Below are 23,648 nucleotides of genomic sequence, written 5' to 3' on the forward strand. Positions count from 1 at the left end.
TTTTTTTTTTTTTTTTTTTTTTTTTTTTTTCAGTAGAGACGGGGTTTTGCCATGTTGGCCAGGCTGCTCTGGAACTTCTGGCATCAAGTGATCTGCCTGCCTTGGCCTCCCAAAGTGCTGAGATTACAGGCGTGAGCCACCGTGCCCGGCCTGTCTTCCCATTTTGTCGACTGTTTTTCCCATCATAATAAGCCATAGGGCTAGTGGAAGTGAGAGGCAGTGCTGAATACTGCTGACCAGCATGGACTCAAATCCCAGCTCTAGCAAGCTTTTTGGTCTTGCACAAGTTACGTCCCCCTGTGCCTCAGTTTCCTTATTGTGCAATGGGAATAATAATATGACCTAACTCATCCAGTTGTAAGAATGAAATCAGTTAATATACTGTACATAAGCCCTGGGGGCAGTGCTTGGCTTAGAGCTAAGCCAGCTAGGGGCTGGCTGCTGTCACCAGACGGGGCTAACCTATGTGTCCTCCTCTTTCCAACCCCCCAGTGCCTAGCCCCTCCTGTAACGGTTTTGACAACACCCTTTCAAGACCTTGCCGGGTGCCACTAGGAAAGGAGGTTTGCTTCATTGCCACTGTTCGTCTGGCAACACCGCAATTCTTAAAGGCAAGTACCTGAGAGGCACCGCTGCGGAGCTGTTATGATTGAGTCACATTTTGTTACATGTAGTTAATGGTCTTTTGGGAGAGAATAAATTTCAGTGAAGTTGTCACTGGCTTTGAAAATTGAAGTGTCTGGCTTCCATGCCTGCAAACACGCCCTTTCCCCTACCCCGTTTCTGCAAGTTGTTTTGTTTGAAGACAGCATCCCTTGCTGTTCAGCCTGCAGAGGTGCTGTTCGATAAATGTAAATCTTCCTACCTTTCACACAGGCGTTAATACCATTCAGGGCAGGCCTGGGTGAGAACCGAGTGTCGGAGTGTTGGGGGTTTGTCTGCCTTCTCTCATCTGTGATTGCTTCAATGTCTACGGCATGAATGTTGAGTTAAATGAGTAATTCAGATTCAGATGAAAAGCCATTTTCCACATGTTTACCACACTTCTCGATAATGGGAAGGGATGGTGTGACATTTTGGCTCCTAGGTATTTTTCCCCAGCTCGTGAAATACATTTAGTATCAGCTAATACCGAAATTAGCTACAGATGATGAGTTTCAGTCCAACACAACTTGGAGACTTGCTCGAAATGATTTTAACTTCTGTTACCCACCATGCGTTCCTCTTGAACAAACCTAGGGTGAGCATCTGGCACCCAAGCAACTTTTTTTTTTCTGCTTCCAATACAGGAAATGTGCATAGTTGACGAACCTTTAGAGGAATTCACTTCAAGGCATAGCTTGGAATGGAAATTTTTATTTCTGGATCACAGGTTTGTGAAAAGAAAAACATATTTGGGTTGGGCCCTTCTCAAGTCTTGTTTGCGTGAGCCAGGCTCTCCTTGGGAGAGGTGAGTCGGCCCTGGCCCATTGAAGGAGAAGGACTGTCTCCCTGCCAAGGGTGGGTGGTTTCTCTCCGACTACATCTGCTGCATCGTGAATATGTTCTGTGTTTGGGTCAGATGCCTCAGCCCCGGGGCATCTTTGGGATGATCCTTACTTGGGGCCCTTCCCAGCTCCCAGTAAGGCAGCAGCAAATATGAGAGAAATCTCTCATCTCATTGTTTTCAACATCCTTTGATCCTTTAGCCTAATCTTTATTTTTTCCTTTGTAACATTATTTTCAGGTGAAGAACTCCATATCCCCCCACCCCACCCTTTCATTTTGTATTATGCTTTGGGGTTAGGCTGACCCGATCTGTAGCTGGTTTTAATTACCCAGTAGCGATAAAGCTTATTGTTATTCCGGCCAAGCTATGCCAAGGGAAAGGAGTATCTACTGCCAAAAAAAAAGTTGAGTCCTTTGGAAAACACAGCCTCTGTGTTTTAGACCATTGCAGAGTTATTTTTCTCGCCTTGTTCTTGAGAAATGAGGCCTCCATGTTGATCATGAAACGTGCAGCCCTGCTCATGGCAAGGCATGGCCACTAGGGTGAGCCCTGCAGTGTGTCACCTCCCTGATGACAAGTCCCCCCTGTCCTTGTGCAGAGCGCCTCCAATCATAGGATACCTGCCTTTTGAAGTGCTGGGAACCTCGGGCTATGACTACTACCACATCGATGACCTGGAGCTCCTGGCCAGGTGCCACCAGCACCGTGAGTACCACTGCCCAGCCCAGGCGTGGGGGCCTTGCGTTCACTCCATTGGGGCCCGGACAGCAGGGCTCTGGGACTCCAGAAGTCTCTGCTCGTTACCTGGTTTCTTTTTAATGTGGGGAACTTGGTGTTCCCTGAGATGATCTGGGGGCATGGTGGAGGCCCTCATCGGCATTTATCCCCATGTCAGGTTTTCACCTGGAATTAACTTGGCCCCACACCCCAGCACCTTCCCACTACCATCCAGACAAGCACCCTGTTTAAACCTAATTAAGAAACTAAGGTGATGCAGGGATTTTTTTTTTAAGTTATGCCATACATTTCAGACATAAAATACCGAATTCTCATGACTGTTTTTTCATCAGCAGATGTGTATTGGTCACTAGCCATAGGCCAGATACTGAGTAGGCTGGCATATGGGGATGATCAGTACCTGCTTGCTGTCCTGCAGGGCAGGTCTGCTGGGAAAGCCAGAAATGGGTGACTTTGTAGAATGTTGTCGGTGCATCGAAGGGGATGTACACAGCATATTGGGGGGGCTCCAGAGGACCCTCACCACTGGTGGGGGTCAGGGAAGGCTCTTTGCCACAGAAGAGGGAAGCACATTAGCAGATATATGGGGGATAGGACTTATGATGTGGGGAGTAAGAATTACAAGTTTGTCCAAGTTGTCACTTAGCAAGTGGCTTTAGGAACTAACCACTGGAAGCTGTATTTTCAGTGCCAACTCTTAACTTTGAACAGGAACATCGACCTATTGATCTGATGTATGAATTGACCACTAACATTGTGCTTTAAAAAATGCCTCACCTTTAGTACCCATTAGAACTTTTTTTTTTTGAGACAGATTCTCTCTCCATCACCCAGGCTGGAGTGCAGTGGCACAATTTTGGCACACCGCAACCTTCGCCGCCCAGGTTCAAGCGATTATCCCACCTCAGCCTCCCGAGTAGCTGGGATTACAGGCGTGTGCCACCATGCCCAGCTAATTTGTGTATTTTTGGTAGAGATAGGGTTTCACCATGTTGGCCAGGCTGTTCTCAAACTCCTGACCTCAAGTGATCTGCCCTCCTCGGCCTCCCAAAATGCTTGCATTACAGGCATGGCCACCATGCCCGGCGAGAACTTTCTCTTCTATGGAGAGGGAATGAAGAATAGGCTTGAGTTCCATCTGGATCGGCTGTTAGAATTTAAAGCTAATCATTAAAACTTTAATTGCCCCTCAAAGCATGGTCTAGGACCAGATGGGTAGGCATCACAGAAGTTTGCTACACTTGTAGAATCAGGCCTACTCAATCAGGGTATCTATATTTACAAGATCCCCAAGTGAAGAATTATTCAGCATTTGAAAGGCTTCTCCGTGGCTTGGGCAAGATGTCCTTGCTCTACAGAGCCCACCCCTCAATCTGCTGGGTTTTTTTCCTCTGCAGATAATCACATTCTCTAGGTCAGTGTCCTTTCGTAGCATCAGTTTCCTGGTTAAGATTTCTCTTAGCCGTTTACCTGAGGAGGTGGTAAATTCCAGGCACTATGGCAATAAAACCCCAATTGTTCTTCCTTGGATCCGTAGTCCTTCTTTCTGCCCTACTCAGGCTGATACACCATCAGCATCCATCCTGCTCTGGACATCCCTAGAGAAGCCACCAGCAGACATCACTGTCGGGGGGACTCCAAGCGGCTGTGGGGAAGGAGGAAGCCTGGGGTGGAGGCATCTGTCCCTGACCCTTTATTTGAGAACTGTGTAAGCTGAGCATGAACTGCTGACTGACAGTCACAGAATCCATCCAGAGGTTGCTGGCTGGCAGGTCTGTTTTCGGGCCAATTCTGGATGCTCTCTCCTGAGCTCCTGCAGCTCCAAAGACAGCTCCATCTGCAGCAGGAAGATGGGTACCAGGCAAACCTGGGTCTCTTTTTGATTCAACCTGCAGTTTGAAAATCCGTCTGCATCTGCCCTTATTTGAGGATCGCTTTAAGCTTCTGAGCATTTGGGAAAGTATATGGATCATTCTTCTACTGTTTAAGAATTCATGACAGCGTGCCGTTATCCTGATAGTCACTTAAAATACGGGGCAACCGGGGAAATAAGCCATGTTTGGTATTGAAAGCTGAACAGTAACTATTGGGGAAAAGATCAGTTTCATATTAACATTTGTTATATGCAGCGTCTATTTTCTACTCACAGTGATGCAGTTTGGCAAAGGGAAGTCGTGTTGCTACCGGTTTCTGACCAAAGGTCAGCAGTGGATTTGGCTGCAGACTCACTACTACATCACCTACCATCAGTGGAACTCCAAGCCCGAGTTCATCGTGTGCACACACTCAGTGGTCAGGTACCGTGCATGGGAGGGGCGCGACTCCGTCCTTGTTTCACCTTGGAGGGGTACAGGGTGGCCCCTGATGGCCAAGTCAGATCAGCAGTCACTCAGGTGTTCCTCATTTTGAGGATCAAGCCCAGGCCATCCCCTGCTACTAACAGCACAATTCCCAGAGTTCAGCTCGCTTCCAGGCCCCACTGGCTCTGCCCCCCCAGGGCTGAGACTCCTTTCAAGCTCTCAGTCAGGCCCCTTTGAACGCCTCATGGACTCTCGCAGGCTGCCAGGATATTACTTAGTAAGTGACTGCTTCACTGACCTACTTACATATTTTCCCATCTCCATCCGACCCACAGCCTTCCCTTGTCGCTGCTTTGAGCAGAAAATTTAAATTTTGCCTCTAAATAACTCAAACACATATTCCCCTTTATTTTTAATGCTTTAAAAATCCCTGCTGGCAACTGAAGCAGTGTTGGGAAAACAGCCTCGCTGCCAGTGGGCGCAGGTTCCCAGTAGGTCCCTGTTGGCCTCAGGGAGCCGTCCACCCAGGGGCGGTGAGCAGGACTTCAAAGAGATGCCGTATGTCCAGGGTTTCATAGACGCCGCATTTGTGGGGTCACAGCTCCCAAGGATGAAGGAGAAAATGGTCCTCTCCCCCACTACAGAAATTTTAAGAATGTAAATTAGTTTCAAGCTGGCCTACAGAAGAGCCTTGGAGAAGGGCAAAGAAAGAAAGGTTGAAAGGACAGCACTTCTTTCTTTTTTATTCTTTTTTTTTACTTTAAGTTCTGGGAACATGTGCAGAACATGCAGGTTTGTTACATAGGTTTACCTGTGCCAGGGTGGTTTGCTGCACCTATCAACCCGTCATCTAGGGTTTAAGCCCTACATGCATTAGGTATTTCTCCTAATGCTCTCCCTCCCCTTGCTCCCACCCCCAACAGGCCCTGGTGTGTGATAGTCCCCTCCCTCTGTCCATGTGTTCTCATTGTTCAACTGCCACCTATGACTGAGAACATGTGGTGTTCGGTTTTCTGTACCTGTGTTGGTTTGCTGAGAATGATGGCTTCCAGCTTCATCCACGTCCCTGCAAAGGACATGAACTCAGTCTTTTCTATGGCTGCATAGTATTCCATAGAATTAAAAAAAAACTACTTTAAATTTCACATGTGTTTCTTATATACAGTCACTTGCTGCTTGCTAATGGATATCTGTTCCGAGAAATGTGTTATTAGGTGATTTTGTCATCATGCAAGCATCGTAGTGTACTCACACGCATCTTTTTTTTTTTTTTTTTTTTTTTTTTGGGGACGGGGTTTCCCCTTTTTTTCCCGGCTGGGGTGGAAGGGGTCGATCTCGGCTCACCGCAACCTCCGCCTCCTGGGTTCAGGCAATTCTCCTGCCTCAGCCTCCTGAGTAGCTGGGACTACAGGCACGCGCCACCATGCCCAGCTAATTTTTTGTATTTTTAGTAGAGACGGGGTTTCACCATGTTGACCAGGATGGTCTTGATCTCTTGACCTTGTGATCCACCCGCCTCGGCCTCCCAAAGTGCTGGGATTACAGGCTTGAGCCACCGCGCCCGGCCCTCACACGCATCTTGATGGTGTGGCCTACCATACACCTTGGCTATACCATAGAGTGTATTGTTCCTAGGCTGCACACCTGAACAGCATGCTGCTGTACTGAACACTGCAGACAGTCATGGCACAGGTGTAAGTATCTGTGCCTCTAAACGTATCTGAACACAGAAAAGGTACAATAAAAATACAGTGTTCTCAGGGAGGGGAACATCACACACGGGGGCCTGTTGGGGGGTGGGGGGGCTAGGGAAGGGATAGCAGGGGGTGGGGGGATTGCAGAGGGATAACATTAGGAGAAATACCTAATGTAGGTGACGGGGGATGGATGCAGCAAACCACCATGGCATGTGTATACATATGTAACAATCCTGCACGATCTGCACATGTACCCCAGAACTTAAAGCATAATTTAAAAAATACAGTGTTCTGATCTTAGGGAAGCACCAATACATCCTATAAGCACATGACTCTATACATGTAACAGACAGATGTAGACAGACACTACACCACACACACACACACACACACACACACACACACACACACACCCCATACATACATCAGGTCGCCAAGTCAAGCATTCTTCCTTAACATGCAGAAGAAGGGAGAGACACTAGTTTTCGGCCGCCAGTGACCCTGATGCCACTTTATCACACCTCACGCCCTCACTCAGGCATTCGCTCTTCGATTCCCAGCCCACCCTGGGCATGCAGCAGTAGTGGTCTCTGACTTCATGGCAGCCCCCTGTTGCCACCCAGCCTGGTCCTCTGCCCGAGGGCCGCCTGCCCCCAGGGAAGGCTGGGCAGCACTGACCCCTCACTCTTCAGGCTGTGCCCTCTACCAGCTCTTCTCCATCCTCTGCCTCTCAAATCCTCGGAAGAAATGCTCAGAGAAAGGAGGGAGGGAACCGAGTGAATGAATCAGGTGGCAGGCATTCCGGAGGCTCAGGAGCCACGCTGCTTCCCAAGGTCTCTTGCCCCAGGGTCTCCACACCCAGGGCAGAGGCATCATAGGATCACTTGGGCATCACTGTGCTGAGTTGATTTACCCACACTATTGACAAGTGGGCCTGTGGGCACATCTGTGGTCTGGCTTTGGCCAGTTCTGGGTTTCTTTGAGAGGAAACTTTCTGAGAAATGTAACTACTAAAAAAGTTTTCTGTCACTCTTCCATATGCACGGTCCAGACTGAACAGGTTTTAAGAAAGGCTTCTAATTATTTAAAGGCAGAAGCTTATCCCATAGACAAAAATGTGTTTTTTAAAGACAATTACAATTCGAGATTTCAGGGAAGTAAAAAGAATAGTAAATGAGAGGGGAATAAAGACATCCTAGAAATAAAATGATTTTGAATGTAATATTATAAGTCACTCGGGTGGAATTTAAGGCAGGGAATGACGCTCATACCTTCCAACAGTAACAGACTAGGCTTCTCTCTGTTGACTGTTGTGGGGGCGGGTGTTACGTGGAGAACCTCGATGCACCTTGCAGTCTGCTCGGGTGGTGTCGTCCTGTCCTGGAACACCCCACTTCCACTGTGGTCTCTTCATTTCCTGCACAGTTACGCAGATGTCCGGGTGGAAAGGAGGCAGGGGTTGGCTCTGGAAGACCCGTCGTCCGAGGCCCTCCACTCCTCAGCACTAAAGGTATGTCCATCCCGGCCAGACAGATACAGCAAAGGTTGACTAGGAAGAAAATGCTGCCAACCAGTGTCTGAAACAAGAGTTCTTTTCATCAATGGAAGGACACATTTTAATTTCAGAAATGTTCAAATCTGAGTGCTGGAGTGGAGAGTACATCTTAGAATTGGTGAAGCTCAACTCCCAGGGCTGCCAGTGATCCCAAATCCAGAGCCCAGGGCCAGAGGCTGGTGCCACAGCAATGGTCCAGCCTTTCAAGCTGTCTGTGGCCCAACAGAAGCATCTCTCACTCCTGAAGGGCTAAGTTGGGAGGAAGGAGAAACCACCTTTCAAGATCAGAGAGCAGTGGGTGCCCTGGCAGAGCTGCCCTGCCATAGCTCCCCCGGCAGCTGCGCTGTGTGGTGGTGTGTTCTGTGGTGATTCATCACCAGCGCACGGATAGTACGCAGCTGACATTGTCTGTGGAAGTGTTTATTACCCAGCTCTGTCACACCATACATTATATATCACGTTGTAGAAGGGAATCCAGCTGCTAATAGGCAGGTGTTAGACACACCATACATCACAGCTGAAGAACACACACGGCATAGTACATATCATCCAGTCGGAAATTGATCACTGAGGTTTCCGATCCTTGGGGAGTACTGGAGCCCTGTGGAAGAATGTCTTCTCATAAAAATGCGCATATGTATAAACACAAACACAGTCTTAGGCACTGGGTTAAGAAATCCCTTTAAAGTAAAAGCTCCCAAACTATCTGCAGTGTTGAACCAGTTTGGTTTTTTAAGCTTCGCTGTCTGTCACTATCCAATGCATTTGTAAAACGCAGATTCCCGTGCATGGATTGATGTGCAGAGATGTCAAATGGGCACCAAAGTTCCTCCATGCTTATTCTCACTTCCTGGACTAACTTCTCTGCTGACTAGGAACACACAATTCACAAACAGCCGTGGTCCAGGGACCCCACTCTAAGGAGCCTGGTCAAAGGGAGACCAGGCTCCCTAAAGCAGCGAGGTCCCTAATTGCCATTTACCTTAGCACATCCAACCACATTTGGTTTTTCTGTTTTACACAAAGGCCTGTAGGTCACATGTCAATCACTTCAGCCCTTCTATACGCGGTGTCCACCCCCATTGCAGTCATGACACAAAAGACAAAACAGCCACGCAGACACATGCACGAGATTTCATACCCCAGGCCATAGTACACAGACCAGCCCATTGACGTAGCCCAGAGATGCTGGCGGCTTCCATTCTTCTAAGACTAGGTAGGAACGCAGCTTAGGAGGGTAATCACTGTTTGGTTGTCTTCTTTAGCTTAAAAATTATCCCAACCTGTTTTGTTTTTTATTATTATTATTTTAGACGGAGTCTCACTATGTTGCCCAGGCTGGAGTGCAGTGGCCTGATCTCAGTTCACTGCAACCTCCACCTCCTGGGTTCAAACCATTCTCCTACCTCAGCCTCCCAGGTAGCCGGGACTACAGGCATGCACCATCACATCCAGCTAATTTTTGTATTTTTGGCAGAGACAGGGTCTCACCATGTTGGCCAGGCTAGTCTTGAACTTCTGACCTCAAATGATCTGTCTGCCTTGGCCTCCCAAAGAGCTGGGATTACAGGCATGAGCCACTGCGCCCAGCCCCAACCTGTTTTCATGTGCCTATAACAGCTAAGCCACAGAGGATGGAAAAACAGTCCCTCGGGGTCAACTGTCACAGCTGCTTCCTTGTCACACTGTATTTGAGACAGAGACATCCTGGGAACCAGGGTCAGTCAGGAACAAGAGGTCGAAAGACAGGCGACCCCTGGCCCTCACCGGTCCCCCACTCCAGTGGACACTGAGGCTGCAGAGAATGAGTAACACGAGGCAGCGTGGGAAGGGCCTAGGAAGGTCCAAAGGCACCTGTCCCACTGATGACTTTAGAATCCACTGCCAGTGGCAACCTTATTTCTAGAACCTCTTTCCCTCTTCTTGGAAAGCCAAGATGCTGGGTGGTGAGGTGACAACTGTTGAGGAAAAACTAAAATGCAAAGTCAATTACAAAAGGTAAACAATAAAAACAAAAGGCAAGAACGAGCAGTAAACACTGCTTCTCGGCTGCAAGCCTCTCTGGGCCTCTAGGTTACACCTGTGTATATACTCTACCCGAGTGTCTTTGGAATCGTTCCCAAACAGCTGTGGTATTTGTCTCAGCAGCTTCTGAGGTTGTCGACATATCTAGAACTAAAGTCACACCCACTGATTCTTTCCTCCTGATGCTGACATGAGGACTGTTGGACGTGTGTGTTTCAGGACAAGGGCTCCAGCCTGGAACCTCGGCAGCACTTTAGCGCCCTCGATGTGAGCGCCTCGGGCCTTAACACCAGTCATTCGCCATCGGCGTCCTCAAGAAGTTCCCACAAATCCTCGCATACAGCCATGTCAGAGCCCACCTGTGAGTGCGACTCCATGGATGGGGAGTGGGATGAGGGACCCCCATCAGACCAGAGGGACAGCCCCAAAGAGGGTCCCAGGCCCGAGTGGAATCAGGGCAGTCTGTGCCTCCGACAGAGGTTACTATGCGGTTTATACTCCTCCTCTCTTTCCCAGACTTCATCTCTTCTGATCACCTCTCCACACCCTGGTATCTGTTCAGAGCCAAACAAAGACATTGGGTGGGTGGCACACAGATCTGATCCCTTGGCTGCTTTTAGTAATTCTGGGGAGGCATCTGATCAGGCAGCTCATTGGACCAAGCAGCAGAAGTGAAGTTTAGGGAGTTTTTGTGGTGTCTCCTGCCTGCTCCCAGGCTGGGCTTCTGTGGTCAGCTCAGCCACGCATGGCAACTTCCCTTATCAGAGGTCCCAGCTAAGCTCTTGTGTTGTGCATGCCACGGTCATGGTCGTCGGATGAGTACATGCTAAGTACATGTAAGTCAGGAAGTTCATTCGTTACTTTGTTACAGCCACTCCAACCAAGCTGATGGCAGAGGCCAGCACCCCAGCATTGCCAAGACCGGCCACCCTGCCCCAAGAGTTACCTGTCCCTGGGCTCAGCCAGGCAGCCACCATGCCGGTAAGTGTGTGACCCCAAACTCCTCCACAGGAGTACGCTGCAATGTGGCGGGGGCTGCAGAGCCACGGGCAGTGTGCTGCCTCTCCCCAGAGAATCCGTTTCACTTAGGGATTGAGAGTGTAGGGTAGCAGATGGGGGTGGGAAGTTAAGTAATTTAATTGGCAACTAATTTTAAACATTTGCATGACAAAATTAAAATGGATGCATATCCGTAGAATACAAAATCCGAGTGAATTTTAAGGATAAAAGGCAAAACTGCAGACCTGGGGTCACACCGTCATACCCCCAGAGCCTCTGGGGCTGCACAGTTAGGATTCTTCTGTTTTGAATCCCCTTTCATGCTGGTCAAAATGTTTGAGCAGCTCAGTGTCAACAAAAATGTACCTCTGCACATACCAGATAGTGTCCCCAATGTATGCCGGATCCTTCCAGAACATCGGATGCGTGGCCCTGAGGGAGCACACTGGCTGGGTATAAAGTCACTGGGATGGACCGCTCTGGTCATCTATTGCCAGGTAGCAAACTATACCTACCTCAGTGGCCTAAGGCAACCACGTATATCAAGTTCATGGAGTCTGGGTCGGGAATTCAGAAAGGGCATCATGGGGATGGCACTTCTCTGCCCCTTGGTGTCAGGGGTCTCGTGGACCTAGGCTAGAGAACTCACACCCCAGATCGTGTCTGCCCTTGAGTGTCCGGCACCAGGGCTGGGATCAGCGGAGGCCATCCGTCACTGACTTGCACAGGCCTCTTAAGCCTTAGGCTTCTCCTGGCCTAGCGGTGGGATTCCATATTCCAAGAGGAGACATCCGGAGAGCTGGGCAGGAGCTGTGCAGACTTCTGTGACCTAGGCATGGAAGTCACATAGTGTCACCACTGCCATACCTATTGGTCAGAGCAGTCCTGAGCTCACCTATCGAGAGGGATATAGACCTTCCCTTGTAGATGGGAGAACTGCTTAGGAATTTTAGGGGCCACCTCCACACCCTCCCACCCACACTTCACTGTCACTTTGGAGATAGAGTGAACGTGCCACCTTCCTGCTTGCTGTCTTCATAAAGGCTATGCACACCCTGCTTGAGAAGCTTGGGCAACACGTTTCATTTGCAAGTAGAACATGACAAAGACCACTTACTTTCTCTCCAGACCCCTCCAGATGCGCTTGCAAGCTGCGCCTGCCATTCTTCCAGACTCTCGCTTGTCCAGTGTGACTCATTCTGCCAACGACAGAGCCCCAGAGTGCTTCCGTCTCCTCCCAGCTGTGCAGGGAAACAGAGCCCAGAATAGCTTCTGGTTCAGCCCTGTGCCTGGGACTTCTCACTGAAACAAGTTCTCTGGGTGTCATTTCCTCCCAGTGCTGTCCTGGGTGACACTTCCATTTGAGCTGCTTTTTTGTATAGGCCCTAGCAACTAGGGGCCACAGTGTCGAATGACTTCAGATGAGTCCTTTCACTGTTCTTAAAAAAAAAAAAAAAAAAAAAACCACTAGCCCTTGAAGCAGAGTATTTCATTTTTTGTTCCTATACATTTTCTCCTCACCCACCCGAGTGATCAGGGAACACAGATGTGACTCAGCTCACTTTCCAGGAGTCTCAAAAGGTTCTGGGCAGAGGCTGCTGAAATTGCCCCAGTCCTCACTGCCGCATGGCGTGTCTGTCCATCTGCACTAGCACTAAGCAGAAAAGATACAGGCACACAAGCCAGCTCATGGTAGCAGTCCACCCACATTGTCCTTCTTGATGACACCACTAAGAATTAATCCATATGGGAGAAGAGCAACCAAATCCACCCAAGGCAGAGTCCAGGACAGTAGGCAAGGGAAGGGAAGCAGAGCTGAGCTGCCAGGCTTGGGCAGGTAGCAGGGCTTGGCAGAGCACACTGTGGTGGGGCGGAAGCCCGCACCAGCCGTGCGGGGGCTCTGCCCACGTGCCCTGCGTGGGAAGCAGTGCAGCCAGGAATCAGATACCTATACTTTCTAGAAGTCTTGACTTTCAGCTGTCCACCCCAGTGTGGAAGGCAGAGAACCCACCGGACCAAGAGACCGCATCCCTGCCCCCTGGAACGGCAGAAGCAGTGGTAGCAAAGCCCCTTTCTCTCCCACAGGCTCCCCTGCCTTCCCCATCGTCCTGCGACCTCGCACAGCAGCTCCTGCCTCAGACCATTCTGCAGAGCCCACCTGCTCCCATGGCACAGGTGAGTCTGGGACCCGGAAAAGGAGGGTAGCCCTTCTCAAGCCAGAAGCACGCCGTGTGCTGTGCTGATGTGTCTTGCACACTTAGGTCCTGACCAAGGCCCCAACATGGGGGAATGTCCCTCCCAATGTATACGTGGTATATGTTGAGCCATGAGGTTCCCCCACACCCACCCTCTCATCTCCAGATACAGTCTCCAAGTTCTTTCTCCGGTGTCTGGGCTTTTCTTTTTTTCTTTTTAATTTCAATGGTTTTGGGGAAAACAGCTGGTGTTTGGTTACATGCATAAGTTCTTTAGGGGTGATGGCTGAGATTTTGTGTACCTGTTACTCAAGCGGTGTAAACTGTACCCAATATGTAGTACTCTGTGTCTCACACGCCTCCCAGTCTTCCCCCTACCAGTCCCAAAGTACATTCTTCTTCTTTTTTTTTTTTTTTTTTGAGACATTTTCTTGCTCTGTCGCCAGGCTGGAGTGAGGTGGTGCAATCTTGGTTCACTGCAACCTCCGCCTCGCAAGTTCAAGCAATTATCCTGCCTCAGCCTCCCAAATAGCTGGGACTACAGACACGTGCCACCAGGCCCAGCTAATTTTTGTATTTTTAGTAGAGACGAGGTTTCACCATGTTGTCCAGGATGGTCTTAATCTCCTGACCTCATGATCCGCCCACCTCGGCCTCCCAAAGGGCTGGGATTACAGGCGTGAGCCACCACGCCTGGCCCATTATTTTATTCTTACGCCTTTGTGTCCTCATAGTTTAGCTCCCACTTGTAATGGAAAACACATGGCATTTGGTTTTCTATTTCTGAGTTGCTTCACTTAGAATAATGACCTCCAGCTCCATCCAAGTTGCTGCCAAAGTTCAGTGTCTGTTTTTTAATTCTTTTAACTGTCTCTGTTCACCTCTTTGCCACTTGTCCATATTCCTCTTGTTCTTTATGACTCCAAATTGGCCAATGTATTTTAGAAAAGGTCTGAATTGGGCTGCGTGTCATAGCCTGAAAGGATCTAAAAGCCGTAAGTCCAGCACTATAAATATCACATTTGTTTTAAAAAAAAAAAAAGAAAGAAAGAAAAGAAAGGGATTACGGCTTTGCTGAGTAATTCCTTCCTTGTTTCAACAACATTCGGTGAGTTACTATTTGGGTCAGTCAGTGAGCGAGGTGTTAGGGATGTAAAGCTGTAACTCAGCCCTTGCTTTTAGTACTCTGAGCTAAAGGGAGAGACAGGCATATAAACAGAGACACCGCCGTGGCAGGGCATGCATTTTTATAGAACCATTAAGGAAATATTCTGCCCAGGGAAGTCTGACGTGGCTTCCTGGAGGAGGCGACACTTGAGTTGGCCCTGGAAAGGTGGGTAGGAGGTTGCCAGATGGTGCAGCAGGGGGACAGCAGGGAACAGGGGCCCAGGCGTGTGCTTCAGCAGGGAGTTATGCCCAAGCCTGAGCTCTGACTTCAATTCCCTCATAGGAGATTTAGCTCTGCCCAGACCCTGGCCACAGCTAGAGCTGGGTCTCAGAGGGCAGTTCAGCAGCAGGTGCCACCAGGCGCACCGTTTTCAGGGTGGCCCTTCTCTGTCTTGGCACACAGCTGTCACCACTGATGAAAACTATTTTAGAACATATGCCTTCTTAGTGGGGGTCTCTCATGAATTCCTGGAGTAAGACACGAGCTAACGCATGCTGCTTGCCAGAGTCAGGCTTGAGGAGTGGTGTAAAGCTACCCTTGTGGAATCTACTCATTAAAACTGCCTATATTCACCCTCATTAGGCCAAAAAAAACCTGAATAATGTTTTTCTCTTTAAATTTCCAAGGCACATTTGGTATGAAATTAGTAACTTTTTAATCCAAAGGGGCATAAAATGAAAATTTCTTTAACTTCTAGGTCTTGCATTGTGAAGAATGTCTACGTTCATAAGACACAATGGTGTGATTAAGTCCCTTTTGGAATTCTAGTTTTTCATTTATTGAACTTCTTAGTCTGACAGAGGTACTATACTTAATAATAACTATATTTGTTTTTTGAGACGGAGTTTCACTCTTGTTGCCCAGGCTGGAGTGCAATGGCACTATCTCGGCTCACTGCAACCTCCGCGATTCTTCTGCCTCAGTAGCTGGGATAACAGGAATGCACCACTACGCCTGGCTAATTTTGTATTTTTGGTAGAGACAGGGTTTCGCCCTGTTGGTCAGGGCTGGTCTTGAACTCCTGACCTCAGATGATCTGCAAACCTTGGCCTCCCGAAGTGCTGGGACTACATGTGTGAGCAACTGCACCAGGCCAGTAACGATATTCTTTAAGACATCCCTGCATAATACTGACTTTCCAAGTCACACAGTTCTTCCCATACCCACTTCATGTGAAACAAGATTCTAGGATTTTCCTCTTGCTCCCCTTACCCTTCAGGGAAAGGAGAGAAAAATGAAATCCAAAATCTGGGTAACTGGTGGTTTGCCAAAAAGCTCTTTCTTCATACTGTGGTTCTAAAATGTCTTTAGAGTAGATCTCTTTATTAAAAACATCACCATCAAGAAGGTAAGGAGGGCCAAATGATAGCATGTCTGGAAGGCCTTGAAAAAATCAGAGTCACGTGAGAGGCAGCTGCCACTTCCTAATCCAGCCCCTTGACGCTCCCTTTCCAAGCCGACTCGGCACCACAAGCCGCCTCCACTGCAGGTGGAAGGGGCAACCCTGAGTTTCCTGACTTTGTAGGACCTGCCAGAGAAGCTTTTGTGTTTCATTAAATATTTGCTATAGCTCGTTTGCTTTCTCCATTGAATCCTCTTTCAAAATCCTAGCAGAGTGGATTGATTAGTCACAATCTGACTGGGATTTTTGTGAGTCTGGGATAGCTCAGGTATTTTCATGTTATTATTTTTATAATAAAATATTTATTTTTGAGATGGAGTCTGACTCTGTCACCCGGGCTGGAGTGCGGTGGCGCAATCTCAGCTCACTACCACCTCCACCTTCCGAGTACAAGCAATCCTCCCTGCCTCAGCATCCTGAGTGGCTGGGATTACAGGTGCCCACCACCAGGCCCGGCTAATTTTTGTATTTTTAGTAGCGATGGGTTTTCGCCATGTTGGCCAGGCTGGTCTTGAACTCCTGATTTCAGGTGATCCGCCTACCTGGGCCTCCCAACGTTCTGGGATTACAGGTGTGAGCCACCATGCTCAGCCCAACGCAGATATTTTTAAATGCATGGGTAGCAACAGAAACTTCCTTTTAAAGGAAATCTGAGGTCAAAGCCATTCTGGTCTAGGTGGGAGTGTCTTTCAGGCAAAACCTCTTGGCCTCACTCAGCTCCTAAGACGGGATTTACATTTTGGTGCTGCCATCATCTCGCTGTGTGACCTCCAGCAGAGTGCAGCCTCTTGGGCTGGTGGGGGCTCATGGTGAAGAAGTACAACACACGTACCTGTATTTGCCTGGGGCAGCAGCTGCACCCGAGGGGCTCTGCAAATGTCAGCACCTGTTGTTCTTATTCTAACTGGTTCTTTTTATTATTTTGTTGCTTCAATGCTGTGCTTTCAGTTATTTCATCCTGTTTCTCAACTTGCCTGGTCTCCTTGCTGCTCCATGTATGGCCATCAGGTCAAAGGGCAGAGGAAAAGGGAGAAGCTCTGGGGGCATTTGAAAAGACAGCGGGCAGGAAACAGACCAGGGAGATTGTGGGGCTGAGACTGAGGGAGTGGAGGTTAAGTCATGGTAAAAAGGGAGAAAGAGAAAAAATGAATCTAGCAAACTCATTTGCCTCAAGAAATGGGAGCCATAGCCCCAAAGAGCCCAGAGCAGGGGCTTCAGGCCCCTCCTCCCACCCCTCCCATACAGCATTTCCTGCAAGCAGAGGAGACTTTGTTGAGAGAGATGGGGGACAGGAGGCAGAGACCACCTACAGGTTTCCTAATGCCAGCTTCCCTCCCCAGAAAGGAATAAAAGTCCAAAGGAAGGGGAGACCCAAAATAATCACCCTGTCTTTACCCCAAGAGTCACACTGGAGAGGGAGACCCTCGGGGCAAAGACTGGGTGATTGTTTTGTTTTTTGCACAGATTTCTGAGACGCGATTAGTAGCAAGTAAGCCTGGAGAGGGCAGGGTGAGGGGAACAAGGCCTTGATGGTCCCAGGTTGGTTTGGAGAGAGCCAGGATCAGATTTAGGGTAATGACAGGCCCCAAAAATGCCTGTGAAGTTCACATACAAACTGCTATGCACTAAATGGGGCAGGGCAAGTTCACATACAAACTGCTATGTACTAAATGAGGTGGGGGGGGTGGACACAGGACTCTCTGATGCCCTGCTTTTGCTCTAAACCATTTGTTCCTCTATCCACATTTGGAATATCAGTTTGTAAACATTGCTTACAAAATCCTGTCCCGATTCGGTGGCCCTCCCAGACTGCAGGGTGGTAAGTCAGGTCTGCAGATTCAGGTGAGCCTGCTGTCAGGTGGTACCTGAGAAAGACGGACACAAGGGCCCCAGGATGCCCAGGCCTCATCTGCAGCCCCTGCTCACTGCCCAGGACCCAGCCGTGGGCTCCTTAGGGACGCTGGGAAGGACAGCTAAGGGACGGGAAATGAAGTGTCCAGACTGAGCAGTGGCAAGATCTGCCTGCAAGGCTGAAATAACTCTTTCATCTGGTTATGTTTTTCAACTCCACCTTGAAGTTTTCGGCACAGTTCAGCATGTTCCAGACCATCAAAGACCAGCTGGAGCAGCGGACGCGGATCCTGCAGGCCAATATCCGGTGGCAGCAGGAAGAGCTCCACAAGATCCAGGAGCAGCTCTGCCTGGTCCAGGACTCCAACGTCCAGGTGATCCCCTTCCCAGGCCCGCCTCTGTCCCCGCTGCCACGTGGGGAGGGGTCCTGCCACCATTTCTGGGCAGGCAGGGCTTCCTTCCAACCCCTGGGCTCTGCCCTGCCAAGCCCCATTTGCTTCTGAAGCACACTGCAGTCTCCACAAAAGACAAGGAACAAATCCTGGTCCTCATCCCTGCCTCCAGGCTACACATGAAACTCCCCTGATGTCCTCCTCCCTCGCCCCTCACTCTGGCAGGCACATCTGCCTGTTGCCTCCACCTGCATTTGCACTTGTGCACTTGGCGTTGGATGGTGCTGTATGGATGCCTGCCGCCGTCCTGGGTGGCACCTCCCTGCACCTCTGTAACTTTGCTTTCCCAGCACCCAGCCCAGGCTGCCATCAGAAGGAGATGGAAGCAGCTCTGCTGTTTCTCATCCAGCGCATGCATGGAGGGAGACGTGGGAATGATGATATCCGTACCACAGCCTACTGGAGGCTGCAGAGGGCGCCGGGGTGGCCCTCATTTGTGGTGCCAGCAGGGAGGCTCTGCAAGCCCCAGCAGCAGCTCTCACTGTGACCCCCAGATATTAGAATTGTTTGGAGATGTCTTGTTTTGTTTTTCTTCGAGGAAAACCTTTATATATTGGATCTCTTTTAACGATATATAATGTTTTACTTATATTAGTCTAGGGCTGTGTATCTTCAGAAGTGCATGATTTTGAGCCAGACTTTGATTGTAAATGTAACTCTAGCTAACCTTGTCATCCACCCTAGGAGCACTAAGCATTTGCAGACCCTTAGAAGGGACAGAAAGAAGCAGAAATTACATCTCTGCTGGAGCACTGTCCCTGTTGCTTTCCCCATCACGATCCACCCAGACCCTCCCCTGGACACAAGCTCCTGAAGTGCAGTCACACCTACCACAGGTGACAGGTGGGCTCTGTCTTACAGTGCCATGAGCCAGTGCACACTGAGATTAACACACAGTGGCACAGGTGTTTGGGGGCTTAGGCAGATGCTCGTTTGACCATCTTACCTCCCTGAGGTCCCAGCAGCTTCGCCTGGCCCTCAGGGGCACTCCTGGTGGCTTTCTAGATGCTCACTGTCCCTCCCCTTCCTTCCCCTGCACCGGCCTCTCAGAGGTGGCTGCTCACCTTAAAGAGAAGAGCCCCGGCCTGGACAGGCCACCTCCCCCTCTGCTCCCCTCAAGACACGGCGTGTGCACCTTGAGCAGGCTTCACCCAGACAGCCTGGGCCACACCAGAGCCCTGCTGCTCTCCTACCTCCTCAGTCCACCCTTCAGTTGACCAGGAGAAGGCACAGCCTTCTCGTGAAAAGAAATGGAGTCACCGAGCTGCGATTCCACCTTTTACCAGAATAGGTAAAAAGTGGTTTTTTACTTGCAGCTTCCCAGCTGTAATATTTTTCTCACTAATCCAGGGCCTGATTGGGAGCCCAACACTTGCCTGACTCCAATTACTTTAATGGAATTTTTACACTAACAGGAAGGGGAAAATCAAGCCAGAAACTGCTAAAAGTGAGGTAGGCGTATGAACATCCCCCTCAGTGCCTGGAGTTTTTCTACTTCCTGCCTTTTCAACATTAAGGCTGAATTTTAAAATAACAGGCAGCAAAGTTATCACTTTTACTCCTGTTTTAATGAAGTATTTTTCCGCCTTGTGACCCCTGCCTTTGGTTAACCCCAAAGTACCTATGCCAAAGTGCACCGAGGGATGTCCTGAGCAGGCCAGCGTGGGAATCACGCACTCCGGTGCCTTTCTGCCCTGTGTTCATTCCTGAGGCTTATCTTTGCAGTGGAATTTTCCAGAGATCATGGAAATCCACAGAGAGTCAAGACAGAGGACATTTCCTCAAGGAGTCTGACTTCTTGATTTTTTTTTTTTTGTAAGACTTAAAGAAATATGTTCCAAAATGTGGTATTTGTTTTAACTAAACTGTGTCATTCAAGTGTGAAAAATAAGCAAGTACAAATGACTCCAGCCCCCACCAAAAGCAGAAGGATAGATCAAATAAGAATGACAAAACCTTGATGATTTTTGAAGCCTAATGATAATGCCAAAGTTTCATTATATTACTTGTCTATTTTGTATCCTTCTAAAATGTCCTGTAATGACAAGTATTTGTAGAAGTAAGCAGATAACACTAATGAAAAATCACCACTGACTGTAGGATTGGTTTGTTCTTGAAAATTAGAATTGTTGGTTTTCTCTGATAATTTTTCCAACTTGAATTGGAGAACTTTTTTTTTTTTTTATGTTTTCTATAAAGCTGACCTCAGAGCCCTTCTAAGATGCCAGCTCCTTAAGCTGTAAAATTCTACTTTATCATTGATAAACAGAAGTATGGATGTGCCCAAGAGCAAACCAGGAAGCCGTCCCCCACCCAGTAGCCTTTATCCCAACTTCAGTGGACTTGTGATGCTTTACTTCATTGGTTCAGAGCTTTCATCAAGGCTATATGTGCCTGTGATGCTAACTATTTTTTTTTTCCAAAAAAGGTTGGGTTATGACGAAGAAGTCCTGTAGGGCTGTTGGTGTTTGCACCTGGATGGGGTCCAGAGTGGGGCCACACAGGCAAGAGCTGTTGTGCTGAAAGGCCCATCTCCCCCTCCAAGGCTGACTCTTGCTCTTTTTGACAGCATGTGCGCCCTCTGCTGGCTGCTTAAAGGAACGCCTAGAAAGATACCTGTAGAAATGCCAAATGTGTTCCTCAACAGGCTCATCCATCATCTATCCATCCTTCCCTTCATCCAGCCATCATCTATCTGTCCTTCTATCCATTTAGCCATCATCTATCCATCCTTCCATCCATCCATCCTTCCATCCAGCTACCATCTATCCATCCTTTCTTCCAGCCACCCTTCCTTCTATCCATCCTTCTGCCCATCCTTTCTTCCTTCCATCTACCCTTTAATCTGTTCATCCATCTATCTGACAAACACCCATTTACCAGGCATATGGTTAAGCACTTTGAGGATACAGAAAGATAAACAGGACAGGGTTTCTACCGTTAAAGGATATGTACCAGTGGGACACAGAAGCACACCTGTCTGTTACATAAATAACACTAGCAGACATACTTTGCCCTTCTCTGAGTGAAAGCCTCATTCATATGTTTATTCATTCACACATGCATTTATTCAATTCTTTCTTCAAATGGTTTTTACATGCCCAAAGAAGCAACAGAAGAAAAAGCTCCTTTTTTGATTTTGAATGTTGTTATCTGACATTCATTCAGTACTTACTATGTCTTGGGTAATTTACGTGCATTAACTTCACTTAGTCCTGAATAAGGTATGTGCTCTTAATGTCACTGTTTTATCAATGAGGAAACTAAGGCTTTGAAAAGTTATTAAAATTGCCCAAGGCCATACTACTAGTAAATGGTAGGGTGGGAATTTGAGCTAAGGTAGGTCTGCTTTGAGGTACATTACACTGCCTGCCATCAGTAAAGGTTGCATTTATTCGAACTCCAATCAAAAGGTAAATTGTATCCTACCAGAAAAACACATGGTAACTGGGATTGACTACTAGGCTTTTGCTGAAGTGATGAAGTACAGGTTCCCCTACGTGTTATAAACAAGCCATATTATAATAGGGAGCTGGGATTGCATGAAACATAAATCCTCAAAATGTGAAAAATCATGGATACCCTGTCTTCTTAATTTCTAAAGTGACAAGGAGTCCTCACTTCAAAACTGCAGGCTTCCCTGTGGTGGGTGGGCATGAAAGAAGTTTGGGGAGGCCCCGTGGGGTGGTAGGAAGATCAGAACCCAGCGTCAGCTCAGACACCTGTCCATCTCGGGCCTCTGGTAAGTGGCTCAACCCCACCCATGAAGCAGACATGTGAGCTAACTGATCCCTAAGTCTCCCCAACGTGGCTGGGTGGCGTGTTCTTCGCCTGCCTCTCCACACCTGTGCTGACACTTGGCAGATGTCAGCCTGTCGGTCCCATACTGCATATGAGGTGGGACTGCACTGCGTACAGGAATAGGGGTGAAAAACGTCAGATGCTGGAGCCAGAGAGCCTTCCCCCTAAAGAACTCCAAGCTAAAGGCCTGGATGGACTTGAACATTGTATGTTGAGAATCACGATAGACACAATGCCATCTGATGTTTGCAGTACCCAAGAGGTACTTTGGTTAAAAGAGCCAGTTTCAGGCCTTTCGTTAAATTATTAAAATTACTGAAGTTGTCTTTCTTAAAACTTTAGAGTCGGCTGATACAGATTCTATTTTATTTATGAATCTACTGATTTGGTGTAAAAAATAGCAGTGCTTTCACTGGATTTGTATTTATGCTCAGTCGATAAGCTGATTGTGAATAATCAACATTATCTACCAAAGCTGCTATTTACACATTTAATTTTTCTGAATCTTTCAAACATTTTATGTACCTATCAAGGCAGACTTATAAAGCTAAGAAGTAAAATCTTTCTAAGCACCTAAACAACTGTTTTATTTTTTATTTATTTATTTATTCATTCATTTTTTGGGACAGAGTCTCACTCTGTTGCCCAGGTTGGAGTGCAGTGGCATGATCTCAGCTCACTGCAACCCACAGGTTCAAGCGACTCTCCTGCCTCAGCCTCCTGAGTAACTGGGATTACAGGCATGCACCACCACTTCCAGCTAACTTTTTTATTTTTAGTAGAGATGGGGATTCACCAAATTGGCTGGGCTGGTCTTGAGCTCCTGGCCTCAAGTGTCTGCCTGCCTTAGCCTCCCAAAGTGCTGTAGTACAGGCATTAGCCACAGCACCCGGCGTAAACAACTGTTTTAAATCAAATACACCAAACTTATTTGAACTAAATCAGGATTCTCAAGAACACCTAAAATTATCTTAAACCTTTCTAATTAAAACCACCAAGCTAATATATCGTAGCCTCTTAAATGTCTCTGAGACATCTTAGGTAACAAAACACATAGAGGTGATCATGATGATTATAAAACTTGAACATAATTTTAAAGTGCATGGACTTGATTTTATGCGATCATATCATGCTTATTGACCTGCCTGGGAATGTGGTCCTCTAATTAATGGGAGAGATCTGCCATCTCAGCTGACAGCACTGGGTGGAAGATTCTCAACAGCAGCATGGGTACAGACACTAGTCACTGGTCAGAGATTCAAGGACAGACACAGAGCCTGGTCCTACTGTAAGGGCAATGTGGCCCACGCCACAGGTAAGCCATCCCTCTGTCCCTATTATTATTATGATACAATATCATCATTACTGCATCATCCATTCCACTCACTAGGTATTTCTCCCTTCTAGTAAGAAGCTAGTAAGCCAACTTAGACTCCAAACAAGTATATCACATTATTTATAGAACATCTGGGTCTAAACAGCTTTCACATTGTTAGGCATCAGTCACTTGCCTGTAACCTTCATGAAGGCAGAAAGTGTCTCACCAGCCCATGGCTCTGTGACCAGTGCCATGCACTGTGCTTGGGGCATCACAGGTGCTCCATGTTCACCAGTTGAGTAAATCAGCTATTTCTAGGCAGCTCAGAGCAAGAAATTCTTACTGGGCACAGGGAATGCAAAGAAGGTACACACTGGCCGGGTGCGGTGGCTCAAGCCTGTAATCCCAGCACTTTGGGAGGCCGAGGCGGGTGGATCACGAGGTCAAGAGATCGAGACCATCCTGGTCAACATGGTGAAACCCCGTCTCTACCAAAAATACAAAAAATTAGCTGGGCATGGTGGCGCATGCCTGTAATCCCAGCTACTCAGGAGGCTGAGGCAGGAGAATTGCCTGAACCCAGGAGACGGAGGTTGCGGTGAGCCGAGATCGCGCCATTGCACTCCAGCCTGGGTAACAAGAGCGAAACTCCGTCTCA

General features: G+C 48.2%; 1 protein-coding gene across 8 annotated transcripts in view; it reads left to right on the forward strand.

Annotated features, from left to right (window-relative positions):
- The window catches only part of NPAS2 (neuronal PAS domain protein 2), a 172,074-nt gene that overhangs the window by 137,922 nt on the left and 10,504 nt on the right, over positions 1–23,648 (forward strand). For all 8 annotated transcript variants that reach the window (XM_032255473.1, XM_032255474.1, XM_032255470.1 and 5 more), the window contains 9 exons: positions 493–611; positions 1,290–1,372; positions 2,088–2,194; positions 4,377–4,524; positions 7,650–7,734; positions 10,024–10,165; positions 10,676–10,785; positions 12,889–12,978; positions 17,647–17,793. In XM_032255473.1, the coding sequence (XP_032111364.1) occupies positions 493–611; positions 1,290–1,372; positions 2,088–2,194; positions 4,377–4,524; positions 7,650–7,734; positions 10,024–10,165; positions 10,676–10,785; positions 12,889–12,978; positions 17,647–17,793 (1,031 nt within the window). The remainder of the gene's footprint in view (positions 1–492; positions 612–1,289; positions 1,373–2,087; positions 2,195–4,376; positions 4,525–7,649; positions 7,735–10,023; positions 10,166–10,675; positions 10,786–12,888; positions 12,979–17,646; positions 17,794–23,648) is intronic.

Source organism: Sapajus apella, unplaced genomic scaffold (assembly GCF_009761245.1).
Source record: "Sapajus apella isolate SASKATOON/1434 unplaced genomic scaffold, GSC_monkey_1.0 scaffold89, whole genome shotgun sequence".
In the NCBI taxonomy this organism is placed as follows: Eukaryota; Metazoa; Chordata; class Mammalia; order Primates; family Cebidae; genus Sapajus; species Sapajus apella.